This window comes from Phaenicophaeus curvirostris, chromosome 1 (genome assembly GCF_032191515.1).
Source record: "Phaenicophaeus curvirostris isolate KB17595 chromosome 1, BPBGC_Pcur_1.0, whole genome shotgun sequence".
Lineage (NCBI taxonomy): Eukaryota > Metazoa > Chordata > Aves > Cuculiformes > Cuculidae > Phaenicophaeus > Phaenicophaeus curvirostris.
The window spans coordinates 6,280,989-6,295,043 of NC_091392.1; the positions used below are offsets into that span (position 1 = coordinate 6,280,989).

The 14,055-nt window shown below is 38.5% G+C and overlaps 1 protein-coding gene across 3 annotated transcripts in view; it reads right to left on the minus strand.

Annotated features, from left to right (window-relative positions):
* Positions 1–391: 391 nt before the first annotated feature.
* The window catches only part of USP6NL (USP6 N-terminal like), a 123,235-nt gene continuing 109,571 nt past the window's right edge, over positions 392–14,055 (minus strand). For all 3 annotated transcript variants that reach the window (XM_069869723.1, XM_069869551.1, XM_069869642.1), the window contains 2 exons: positions 13,174–13,326; positions 392–1,944 (listed from right to left, as the gene is read on the minus strand). In XM_069869723.1, coding sequence (XP_069725824.1) covers positions 503–1,944; positions 13,174–13,326 — 1,595 coding nt within the window. In that variant the 3' untranslated portion in view covers positions 392–502. The remainder of the gene's footprint in view (positions 1,945–13,173; positions 13,327–14,055) is intronic.

Consider the following 14,055-nt stretch of genomic DNA (forward strand, 5'->3'; position numbering starts at 1 on the left):
AAATAAATTACGAAGAAAAATTAACATCAAATAAAAGTACTTCACAAGCTTTCCCTAAAGTTAAATGCATTTACATTTAAACTCTTTAGCTTTTTTCCATATGCGTTTGTGTATTACAAGTGCACGTTTACACACGCGCACAAGCATCCATACAGTGCATTAACAATGTCAGTCAAAATAAAACTTGTAAATGTGTTACAGGTTTTAGGCAGAAAGATGGTAACACAAATTATTTAAACATTAAGGAGCAATGACAGTATTAACCACATCATGTATACAATTTATTGCTATGTCTACGTGCATCAGATCGCTTTCAACAGCTCCAATGCAAGTCTAAGAACTCAACCAGCCTTCAATGAAAGTCTGAAACACCTCTGAAATAGTGTTGTCATTTGAGTCACAGGAACTGTCCGCATTTCACAAAACTGAGGTGGACTACTACTAACACAGTAATGTTTAGCTGGTTTTGCTTCTTTTCATTTTACTAAGTACAGAGAGATGCTCAGAGAAGCACGGATTCATGCATAGACAATCCATCATTTCTGTTTCGATAGTGTTGGGTTTGAGCTGATGGGCTTGAATACTGGTATTGTGGTGAACCATGCTCTTCAAAGGCCGGCGAAGTCCTGTATCTTATTGGACTATCCACAGAAACAGGAGGAAGACTATGGTCTTGGAAAGGTGGTGACTGAAAATGCTGGTATTTCTGGAAATTATCCAAGTGGCTTTTGTTAACGTCTTGGCCCCAGGGCTGCCTGTAAGGTTCATGTCTGTAAACATATGCCGCATCTGGCCACTTTCTACCTTCTGGTAAATAATCCACTGGAGGGATTATGAATTTAACACCTGATGGGGACCTCGAGTTGCTGGTGTAAGTATCAACAGGGGCCACTTCTATCTGACCAGAAGCTGGTGAAAGAGGATTTTGGCGACTGGCAGGATAGGAATTCATCTGTAGTTTATCTGGAGAATAATCTACTGATATAAAAGAACCATATGGCCTACCAGAAGGGCTGGTTCGATTCCCATGGTAATGTGGAGATACAGAACTTGTACTGCCTATATTAGAAACGTGCTTTGGAGAATTTCCATGGTAATTAGGTGGATTACTATAACAAGGCAGTGCCTGTTTTACATTCAGTCCATGAGGTGGTCCATCAGATTGTGATGGATATTTTGGAGACCTGGGTTGTGAAGTGAAGGTGTAATTATTGGGTATTTTTAATGGAGTTGGTACTTTTTCAGTTTGCTTTCTCGGACTGTTAGAATAAGTTACGTGCCTAGGGCTCTGTGGACGAGCTCTTTCAAGCACCTCTTCAACAAGACTTCCATTCTCATTATCAACTTCTGGAACGTTGTCATACTGAGATGCATTAGACCCTCGCTTACCTTCATCAGCATCCAAAACCCTCATCTTTTGCTTTACATTCAAAGGCTGCGTTTCTCCAGGACTTGGCAATGGGCCCAAAGCTGAATGGTTTACCAAAGGTCCTTTCACCTCTGCATTAAGTTTCATTGTCCTTTCAATTATTTTGATATCAGACGGTTTATTCCACCTAGGTACAAATTCCCTTCTTGTATTTGAAGTAGCATTAGAATTTTGATTAGCAGCTGCATTATTATATTGTCTTGAGCTGTCTTGCTCAGTTGGCTGTGGCTTTCTTCTGGTATCTACCTTGTTCTTAGGCATACTATTTTGTGTCTCTACTGGGCGAATCCTCTGCTGTTTTAAGGAAGGTTTCTTTTCCAGTGAATCAATTCTTTTTCGGTTATTGGGTGAGCTTTCTGGTTCTTCCCCTATGGACGGTCTCCTCTCTGTCCTTCCTGTTGTTTGTGTACCAGTGCTGTTCTGTCCATTAAGCATTGGAGCAGAGGTAAGCGCAGCAGGCTGAGGTCCTGATGGAATCTGCCCTAATGGCTTCTTTGGAAATTCATCTTCTTTACCTAAAACAAGAACAGTAATAACAAATTCACTTCTTTGATCTGTTGGTCATGCAAGCAAATACAGCTATGAACCCTGTTACCTGGGCCTTTCTCTGGGTCACCATTCTGCTAAATACCTCAAAGATTTCCCTGTACACCAGCATCAAAGATTTTGTTTAAGCTCTCATCTCAAGCAGTTACCCTAGCCTTCCTTTCTACAGCTGATGTAATCTTGCCAAGCTTTTGCTCATTCATGACATTGCTGCAAAAAAGATCATTTTTCTAGATGACATTTTTGTTACAGTACCTTCTTGGTATATAACCCTCCTTACATTGTTCCTGTGACATCAAGTAAACTACTTTCTCCACTCTTTCCAATATCGCTCTCCCAATACATAGTCTTCAATACATTCATCTTCTAATGTTCACCTCTGATAAGCTGCCCTATCAGCTCCTCACTCACTTGCCCATGCTTCCTACCTAGACATCTTTGAACTTTCTCTCACTTCTCTATTTTGCTGGAGCTCCTCATTAACATCTGTACAATGAGGTCCTTGTTCCCCCCCTCAACCCCTGCCTAGAAATTTCACGCTCAGTATTAAAAAGCTACAGTATAACTGAAAGACTCTATGCAGAATCAAATTTTTTCAGTTCTGTTCTCCATCAGTTACAGAACAACTGAAGTAGCGAATACTGATACTAGCTAGGTCATGATTTCAACTCAGTGTTCAGTGAAGGATTTTTGCCAAACACAAGGACATCATTTACAGAAATAGCTTAAGCGCGAGGCGTTCTCTCAGACTGGAGCTCAACACATCACAACAGCCAGTGGTAAACATCAGTTATGTGAGGACCCAGAACAATCCACATTGATACTACAGAAAGAATAAAGAAGCGTTTTATCACTTGACGCTGCTCATAGACCAATTTACATCAAATTTTCCACTGCCGCCTTTTTCCTTAGCAGTCAACGCCCTTCATATTCTCAGCCAAAGTCTTTTATCATGTCCGCTTGCACATAGCTTAATTGTGTCATACATTACTTCCCCATTATAACCAGAAAAGGTCACATACTTGTCATTAACATCATTAATCTAAATTTAATTTATTTGATATTCAGTTTCTCCCCCAAAATAAACAAACTTTTGAAGTCAGTATAACCAAACAAATCCTACTCTGTGTTCATTAAGCAAAAGCTCTTTTCTAAGGCGAAAAAAAAGAAATGGCTACCCTTGCTTAAATGTTATCCAAAATAAGTTATAAAAATGGCTGTCAGTAAAATAATTTTGTATAATTCTTCCTTCTTCCTAAGTCGAGAACTGTAGAATCTTTCTCCATCAAAGATCATACAGCTAGCACCTCACTCTTTCTAGCTATCGTAATTAAAACTCCTTTTATCTGTCCATATGGGTTCACAGGAGTGAACACACACAAATCTGTCTATCCCTGACATGACTGCTGTGGTTAGAAGTGAGCTACGTTCGTTTTTACAGCCAATAGTACAAATTCAATCTTTGATGACTGGTTCATGATAGAGATACACAGAGGAAAGACAGCAGCCAAGGTCAGTATTATTTATTGTAACAGCATAACAACCTACCATCACGGATCAGTTGCTTACAGTTTGTGCCAGCTAGGACAGAGCAGGAGGACAGCAGAGAATAATACGATGCCATGTGTCATGACAAGATATCAAAATAAAAAGTACTTAACAAAAACAGTCTGCTTTTGCCAATTAAACTAGCCTTTACTTGATTTACCAAGTCTTTATATGAGAAAGGTCATATGGAAATCTACCTTTCCTTTAGAAATACACAACTTCAGAAACCTCAGTTTACATTTGATAAACACAGCCTACTCAGTCTTTCTGTAGAAAGACCTCCACTCCTGTTTTCCCCCAGTTATTCTCTGTCCTGTTAGGATCGTACAATTCTTCAGATTCACAAACCTATGCTCTTACACTGAAGGTACTCATTGTCCACCTTGCTACACCCTGGAAAAGGAAGTTACTCATGCTGAGCCCTCTCTCCAATTACCTGTCCCCAAAGGGGAGATTCCACATTAAATCACCTTAAAGAATTATACATCTGGCATGCTGTACTCTGTAACACAGAATACCTATACAAACAGTTTCAAGGAAGTACAGCAGGTTACACAGTGAGGGAGGGCCTCAGCATTACACTCCAATAAGTGGCTCTTCGAATTCTAAGTCTCATGGTTTGTTCTCTTTCGCTGCGGGGCCCCACTATGCACAAATCAGGCTATAATCGGGACCGTGGATTTGTAAACTTGCACTCCTCTGAAGAACAGATGAGGGACAGAGGAATAAGTTGCATGGATGTTGTAAACAGATGATTTAACAGCTCTGCAATATACTTTCTGCTGCACTAGCCTCTTCAAGACTGTTCTTAGTTCTTTATGAACAGGAGTTCACTTTGGGAACTTGCTTCAGTTTGGTAAAAGGCACTTGTACCATTTACTTCCATTTGCATCCTCAAAAAGCATCAGGCAAAGCTGAAGATCACATCCTTTAAGTAAAAGTGTTGCCCATAATAAATATTCCTTCTAACTGGAACTATATGTTGCAGTGTTCTCAACCTTCCTAACTTCGAATGTTAAAATAGCATGAAGACTGAATGAAGAAATAGCACTCAAAGTACATACCAAAAACCTGCCATCTAAATCATATTGAACTAGCCTTTATGTGCTGTTAATCCATTTATAGCCTCCAGGTGATTCGTAGTAGTTATGGGATAGCATAAGAAAATGGCTTCTCAACACCTGTAAGTTATTTCTGTCCTTGTATGCAATAAATGTTTTAGAAAAAAAATTATTGTTCTTCTGTGCCTGAAATTCAACTATTGAAGCCGTATATACAAAAACGGAGACAAGTTCCTCCAGTAGCTGCAATGCTTCCTTGATTAGTACAAAGACGTTAAAAGCATGAACTGATTTCCTTTCTTCCAGCTTTTACTCTAAGAAATGCATACAAAGCAATACAACATCCTCTGAAATATACTTGGTTGCACAAGAAAGGTGGGGTTTGTGTGAACTTTTTGGTTTTTTAATTTCACACACTTAAGGTTTCTTAATTATCATTAAGCTCTAACAAAACCCAAGTGAGAATACTGCAGACATTTTTATTGAATTCTATCTAGGCTGCATTGAAGATTACATCATCTTCCCTTCACATTTCAAGCTATAAGCACATACTACAAGTAAGCATATGTGGACTGCACTGTCTAAAGGATGTATGCTGTAATCTGAATTACAGCTGTAAAATGAGTATCAGAGAGGTCTTACCATATCTGTTGGGAAACTGTTAAAACTCAACATTAACCCACGCACTGAGTAACAAGCAAAGTGTTCTGAGACAGTAGTTCATTTAGAATAAACCCTTTGCATTTTAACAGAATGATATCATGTTCATAAGCTGGCAACACTGGACCTTAGTGCTTTCAGGGAAAACAAAAATATGAAGCAATGAGTACACGTGGAAGGCGGGTCAGCATGGAAAAGAAGAAATATAGTTTTAAAACCTCGCCACAGGGCTTCCACACAACTTGGTTTAACTTGACCTCAGACAGAAACAACTGACACAGCTTACTTAATCAACTACATCTGCATGCGAGGCTTTAAGAAAGGCCACATCGCTAGAGGTACTCAATTCACTAATCACAGCTGGGAAGCAAAACGGTTGTTCTGCTTCAAAAATGCTTGAGCTCTCATCACCTCTTGCCATAAAAAGCACTGGAAGGAAGAGAGTTGTACAAGGATCTATTATGCTGTAGGACAAAGACATCCTGCAAACCGGTCACCTTCTAAACTAAAACCAATCTGGTTTAAACAGTAAAACAGATACTTAATTCTAATTGAAGTATACAGATCATACACACATACACATACATACACACAGAGTGAGCTGCCACTTCCAGTGGAACTACAAAATACTTTAAAAACAAATAAAAATTCCCGAAGTTCAAAAGAAGTCCACAAAATTTAACAAACCGAGGATAACCAAATCTATCACCATGCACATTAATACAAGGAGACATTCCTTAAATGCACAAAATAGCATGCAAACTATTTCCATGAATGCTCCAAGCAGTCCACTATCAGCAAGACAACCATGATGCTGCATGCTGGCAAGAAAGAAAGAAAGGAAGGAAGCCATGCAAGCAAAAAGGTGAGGAAAAGAAATCACAATGCAAAAGAAAAACAAAACCAAGTCACAACATCTCTACCCTTAGGAGGTATATAAATAGCTCACCAGAAAAGCATGCAAAAATACCGATTCTGCTTACAAGCTGCATATCTTTTATCCACCAATTTTCCACTCCAAATCTACCTAAAGCTTCACACTTAGCTCTCAATCAACATCTTTACTACTTCAACTAAACTCAGTGTTCAAAGTCCTCAGACCTGAGCATGAAGCAGTTTTATCTGGATGTTTTCAAGGAGATTCAATTGAGCATCTGTTTGTGCTGTTGATCCAAAGTCTGAATTAATTCACTTCCTGGACATACCGTCTGATTGAGGAACAGAGAAATGTTTGAATTCGACACATATTATTTCTGGGAAAAGTGCTTTCCTGTACTATGATGTTTACATACAAGGTTTAAAGTATTTTAGAACTAGAAGCTAAGACAAAGCTGTCCAGTTCAGCTGAGATTGTTTTGGCAGCGACCACTACAGTCACCAAATGTGCCTTTGTCTTCTGAAGCAAACCAGGCAATCACATTTATTCCCAGGTTGCCAGTATTTGCATGAGATGCAGAACAGGGTAACTCTCATCGTTCTCTCTCCATCTTCCTTCAACAGAAGATGTTCCTAGACAGAATTTAGTTACTGACTTTTGTCCAAAGACAAACATAATACCATACCTCAGAATTTAAAGTGCTGGGACTACAGGATTTTCTATTTCTCCTTTAAAGGAAAGGCTGTGATTTAGTTGGCTTACATGCAGTATAGTATAAAATAAGCAAACAACAGAGAAAATAGGTTGAAAAATTGGGTGAGGAAGGAGAGAAGTGAAAGTAGAGCGAGACAATTTAAGCAAAACAAGAACAATCAGGTGCTTGTTTGCTGCTGGTAAACATACTACCTGACATGAAAAGGAGCAAAGCAAATAAGAGCAGATCTGACTGTTCCAAAAAAGATAAGAAATTCAATTCATATTAAAGAAACTTTTAGTTTACTGATTTCTTCCTGCTCTAACAAGTCTTGGTCACCACCCAGTGGAAGTCGATCTCAACTACAAGATTTTTACAGATAATTGCTTCAGGAGGCACTAACAGCCACATGCACTGAACAGCAGACATATAATTGGAGTAAAGTGCTTTAAGTGCTCTCTCCAGTGGATAACAGTCTAGTCCTTAATTTCAGCACCAGAACACATGCACTTTGGCTGTTCTAACACAATTTTCAAGGGTGGTAATGGTCATAAAAACAACTCTTAAAAAGACATCTTGGTATTTTGTGTTTGTTTTCCATCAGTGATGTGCCATCTTCCTTCTTCAGTTTACAAGTCTAAAAGAATTTTAAAGAAATTTAAGCACCTGCACTAGAAGCTTACACTGCTGTCTGAAAGTCAACGTTCGCTCCTTCTCCTTTACGTGCCATCATCAGCAAGAGAGTTACTGAAACGAAATACTGCCTAACGATGTGAAGGCAGAACAAAAGACACTGTTTGCCTTCCTGCTGTTATGTTGTTTTTGTAATACTGACAGTAAGGAACACTTAGTTTATAAACATCTGCATTTACATAAACAACAGAAATGTTAACAGATTTGGCCATCAACCAGAAGACAGGGTGGCCACCTGCACGTCTGTAAGTTAAACATTTCTACAACTAACCATTTCACTTTACACCCCTAATTCCATGTTTCTTCCAGAAAATATACTTTCCTGAAAATAGTTCAAAAGAGGAATGTGAACCACCATAACTACCTGGAATCTTATTTTTAAAAAGCATGCAAGTTTCGAACAGCAAAGACCTTTAAATGATACAAAGTCCATGTCTAAAGCTGCTGAAAATAATAAACCAACTATATTAGTATAAATCCACTTATTAATTCCCTTTGCAATATTGTAAAGCAGTTGTATCACACAAGAAACAAGGAAGAAAAATTAGTTGATTAAAATATTAAGTGCTTTATACGAAATAGCTACTTGTGTATTCTTCAAGCACAGGTGAAATATCCAAAATTCCTCTGAAACAAAACACAATCAAAGGAAAGAGACCATCAGGAACAGTGAAATCAAGCTGACTTACATAGTTCTATTGGTTTTGGCTGTCAAAAGATGCATTAACAGCAGAAAACAGACTTTATTTTATAGATTATCAGCGCTAGTATGTATTTCTGCACTGTCACTGACAAGCAGTTAGAACAGACAGACGTTTCAATAAAAGATATTGATAACAAATTTAATAAAATGTAACTTTAAAGATAAATAATAGGTAAATACTTAAAATTTTGCAGCAAATGCAAGATTCAAACTTTGGCAGTTGCCCCTGAATACAGAAAAGACTGGAGAACTAGAACTGAATCAGAGTTTAAAGCCGGTACTACTGTGAACAGAGATAGTTTAGATGAACAAAGGGCATTGTTAGATTCCAAATTAGGCAACATTGCTCTAAAATAAAGTACAAGACCTTTATGTCTCAAAAAGGCTGCTGTAAGGTGTATTAAGCTTTCAGTCATAATCAATCAATCAGTCAATCTCAGGATCCCTATGTCCTCCTTTCTCAGGATACTTTGTATCAAAACACGGGTGAGGAACTGTCTGAAGAACCCGAAAAACACACCCTAGGGTCTTCAGCCTTGAAGGTGTTTCTGACTGACTTGATAATTAATTGTTTTCAGCCACATCTTTTTAATTAGAAAATGAAACTTCCACTAGTAAGCACTTCTGTTTATTCTACTCAGGCACTGTAAGACCCATGTATTAACATACAGCAATGTTAACACATGTTAATTAACATATAATGAAATGTTAATAATGTTTATTAACATTGCATTATCCGTATAGTCTTACAGGAGTAACTTATAGCAAAGCTGGAAATTTATCCATATCTCATAAGCATTTCAAGAGTTTTGCTGTTGCTTTAAGTAACAGCCATGAAAATAATCTGCATCAAGAAATTTTGGAAATCCGTTGTATGTACCAAGAAGTCTCCTTTTACTACACTTTAGGCATTATCCTTGGAATAATGAAGAGCTCTGTGCCAGATCTGTCTCCTTTGGAAGATGTGAACTGGAGCCATACAGACCTAGATGTTGAAGAACCTGCTGTGGTGTGGCCGTCCTACACCACCTTCCAGGCGATCCAGAAAACTTCAATTGCCTTTTCTACTAATATTGCCTGAGGATATGTCAGAGAAGTACTTTAAAAGACAGTTTCTACTGTGTAACTGTCGCAGCCTTCCCCTCTGAGGGCTTGATAACCAAACAGCTTGCCAACAAGAAACATGCTTATCCGTATGGTTTACTGTCTCCGTAGAGTCACCCAAACAGGGATGTCTACATTGGGTTTTGAGAACAGCACTCCAGCTGTGAACCATCTTCTGAAGGTTGGACTTGCTACGTACAGGTTTCCCTATGCTGCCCAGCACCTCGTCTAGAAATTACCACAGGATGGAATGAAAATCCGTGGCCTTTTTTAGGCAAAACAGCCCAAGCACTGGTGAAAGCATTTCACTAACATGCAAAATTAGCATAATGTCCTTAGCATCCACATTCTGGCTGTGCATTTTAAGGGCTTTATCAGTAAGAAAGTGTTAAACAAGGTCCATTCAACCCTTTTTGCTCTGAATGGAGCTTCTTAATCCAGTGGGAAAAGCCAAGGAGCAAGGAAGACAGAGAAAGCTACATCAGACATAAGCAGACATCTACTTTAATGCAGAAATTATTACTTCTTTTAATATCCTACTGCAGCTTACCCTACTTGGGCAGGAAAATCTATACATCCTAACAAAGGATGCCAGATGGAAAATTCCACTGAGCTTAATTAGCTCACTGCTATTCCTGGATGACTGATACTGATGCAAGTGTAAGATGGAGATTTTTTTTATTTTTCATTTTTATTTTAGTTCTTAAAGGTGTAATTGTTGCTCAGTGCAATAAAGAAAAAAACCCAAAGATAAGATATAGTCCTCTGATTTCAGAAAACTAAAATAAGCATTCTTTTCTCAGGCAACAGTGAACACTTAAATGAAGAGTCTGGTATTTTTGTGTGTATTACTATATGATATATAATGGTTTCAAAAGTTGTGTATAAAATTGAAAGAAAAACAGTAAAAAAAACCCCAAAACCTGAAGGTAATACAGTAGAGTCAGGCAGACACAGGAGCAAAGCTGAATGTCTAGAGAACGCTGAGAACCTATAGAAAAAACTAGTATTGCCTCAAGACAGTAATTAGTAAAACCAAAATGAACATCAGAGTGGGAAAATGAAGAAAAAAAAAATCAAAGGCTTGTGAAATTCACATGAAGAACAAATGAGACAGCTTCACTCAGCTACAGATAACCAGTCACATTTCCAAGGATTAGGATGGTGGCATTTTATATTTATTTTGTGAAAGGTTAAGTAATGTTCCCATTTACCCCTGGCAAAAATGTACCACACAGAGAGGCTTTCCAGGTTACTTTGAAATTAAAATTACTTTTGCTGTTCCTGTTTTAATTTCAAACGTCCCTCATTCATCCTTCATGAGGTTCAACAAGGCCAAGTGCAAGGTCCTACCACCTGGATTGGGGCAATCTTCAGTTTCAATATAGGATGGGGGATGATGAGATTGAGAGCAGCCCTGTGGAGGACTTGGGGGTGCTGGTTGATAAGAAGTTTGACATGAGTCAGCAATATGCACTCGCAGCCCAGAAGGTCAACCATATCCTGGGCTGCATCAAAAGAAGTGTGGCCAGGAGGTCAAGGGAGGTGATTCTGCCCCTCTACGCTGCTCTTGTAAGACCCTACCTGGAGTATTGTGTTCAGTTCTGGAATCGGAAACTTAAGAAGGATATGGAAATGTTGAAACAGGTCCAGAGTAGATTATCAGAGGGCTAGAGCACTTTTGTTATGAGGACAGGCTGAGAGAGTTGGGCTTGTTCAGCCTGGAGAAGAGAAGGCTCTGTGGAAAACTTACAGCGACCTTCCAGTACCTGAAGTGGACTACGGGAAAGCTGGGGAGGGACTTTTTACAAGGGCATGGAGTGACAGGACAAGGGAGAACAGCTTTAAATTGGAAGGAGGAAGATTTAGATTAGACAGTAGCAAGAAATTCTTCATGATGAAGGTGGTGAGGCACTGGAACAGGCTGTCCAGGGAAGCTGTGGATGCCCCATCCCTGGAAGGGAGACAGGTTGGATGGAGTCGTGAGCAGCCTGGTCTAGTGGGAGGTCTCCCTACCCATGGCAGGGGGGTTGGAACTGGATGATCTTTAAGGACCCTTCCAATCCAAACCATTCTATGATTCTATGTTGAAAGAGAAAAGATGTTTTATTGTCGTTGATATTTTAGCTATCCAAAAGAAAGAACCAATACGGCTCAAAACAATCTCCATCACGTCAGCTCATCTTATTAGAAGTTACACACAAATGTACAAAGTATGAAACCAAACAACTTGCACCCCACTGCCAGACTGTCTCATCAAGAAGATACATTCACTACCCCCTACTTTACTACTTTCATAGAAAATCTACCTACCTTTGAAGTTTTATGGAGGGATCCCCCTCACTCTTCAAACATAATCACAGAGAACTCGGTATTTAAATTTTACCAGAAAGCACTCTTTTCTATCTATCTTCCTTTAACATGATGGAGTGGAATTGATGCTAGAAGAGAAAGCTGCTCATTAAGGTATTCGCTCAGATCTAGTTACCCTGTCCAAGCATCAGCTGCACTAAGATGACTGACAGAACAGACACCCGACGAGTAGGGCTGAAAAGAGCAACTTGCTTTAAAGAATACATCCAGACTGAAACCTAGCTTGTGGAAAAAGGACAGAGAGAAGGCAGGATCGGAAAGCTGTGATGAGAAAGGGGAAGAAGCAGCATGCACTGTAACACGGAGAACAACTGCAGACTCACAGAACACAGTCTGCAGATGAGAAGGACCACAAAGACTGAGCAGATGCAAAGACAAATGCAGGAACTAGACTCAGACCTATTGTGGGTGAGACAAAGTGTGCAGGAGAGATGTTACAGAAAGTCAGAAAGAGAACAAAACACAGGAACAGGGAGCAAGAGAAACAGGAAACCAAGGCAAGATGATGGGAACCAAACGTGCAGAGTGTTTGTACTTCAGAGAGACAGAGCTCCTGGAGAACCAGATGAAGCAGGTATTGATTTGTGATGAGTAGTCCTGAAACAGCCCAATGCTGCATGAAACGCAAGGTCTACAGAAACCTAAAAGTGAAGTTCCTTAATGAAAGAGCTTCAGCAACAAATTATCACAACAATGCTACAGAGGTAACCTTTACCCCGACACTTCTTAACTTGTGCAAGCTAATCACAGCATCTTAATAAGGTCATTCTAAGGTAATACCTGCCAAATTCCTCAGAGTTTTAGAAACATTTATTCTTTCTCACATACTCTTCCACCACTAGCAAGGATAAAGAAAACTAAAGATTGTGGAGGTAGGCATAGAAAAGAAACCAGAATCTTATTACATAAAGAAGAGATCCTATACATGTTTTTTAAGTAGCACCCCATAGAACAACCATCTCCACTCTGCAACCAAAAAGCACAAACACAAAAGTTAAGATGAAACAAAGAAATTAACTCAGTTAAAGACCCAGAAGGTCTATCATCTGCAAACAACTAAAAATCTGGATTTGACTAACATTAGAAACTATTTGACCTGAAGTTTGTTCCATAACTAATCAAGCTACAAAACAGTTTAGATTCTCAGACTACGCCGTTACTTGAAATAATTTGAAACCTTGATATTTCATCTTCTATTTTAAAGATTTTATAAATCCAAGTTAACAAAACTAGCAGAGCATAGGGTGTTTTAAAGTGCTTTGACATAAGCTTACAACTAGTAAACAAAAAAAGAGCAAACCCATGAAATGAAAGGTGTTGATTTTAAACTGTAAAATATTTTGGGAGAAAAAAACCCCAAAATGTATGCAGTGATGAAGAGATAAATATTTGCACTATTTTTAACAGCATTAATTAACACTTCAAAAATGGACAATGTGTGAATAGCTCCAAAGATCTAAATCGGCATATGTACAAGTTTCTTACCAGCTACTGGTAAATCCAGCTTTGCTCGTTTCAATTCTGATATAGAATTTTGGAGCTGATCTATTACAAAGTCATCTTCATAGAAGAAATCCTTGGCTAAAGTGTCCTGCAGAAATTCTACAAGCTCTTCCATTTGTAATTTCATCAGATGCTCTACATAAGAAGAAAATATTATACATTAAAATATCTTAATTATGAACACTGGAAAATGTACTGAAGACATTAGAAGGTTTTGTTTTCAAAGTAGAATGAAAAACACTTATTAATTAAGCAAACAACTGAATTCTACACTATAAAATGCATTAAAAATTCACTTGTACATCAGCACAGAAATTTAGGACACCATTTTTCCATGAGGCACCTTCAGAAAATGAACTACAAGCCACACTCCTTCAGCTGCCTAATGTCCAACAGCTTCAGATCTGTATTTTTCAGCCTGCATCCCCAACTTACACAACACTGCTGTAGAACATACATCACCTCTCTTAAGTGCTTTGAAAAGCAGTAATATCAATTTTTTAAATGTTTTTACAGTATCCTCATTCACAACTAAATTAACTTCCAATGAAATGATGATGGCAATTCAGACTTCAGAACTATTGCTTCAGGCTCTCTGAAAATTCAGGTACCTCTTGCTACTTCAATCAAATGAAGGTCATATTTTGAAAGTCGTTTTACAGTTATCAGATTATTTTTCTTTCCCTTTTTACACAGTAGTGAGGACATGCTTCTCACACAAACCTATCTGGCTTGCAAGGCTTTAACTGCATATCTATGTAGCTTCTTTAACATATGCCATCAAAAGTTCAAGAATGTACAATTTCTATACAGAAATCATAAAAAATGGTTTTGCACTGTAATAAAAATGCTCTTGGCATGTAT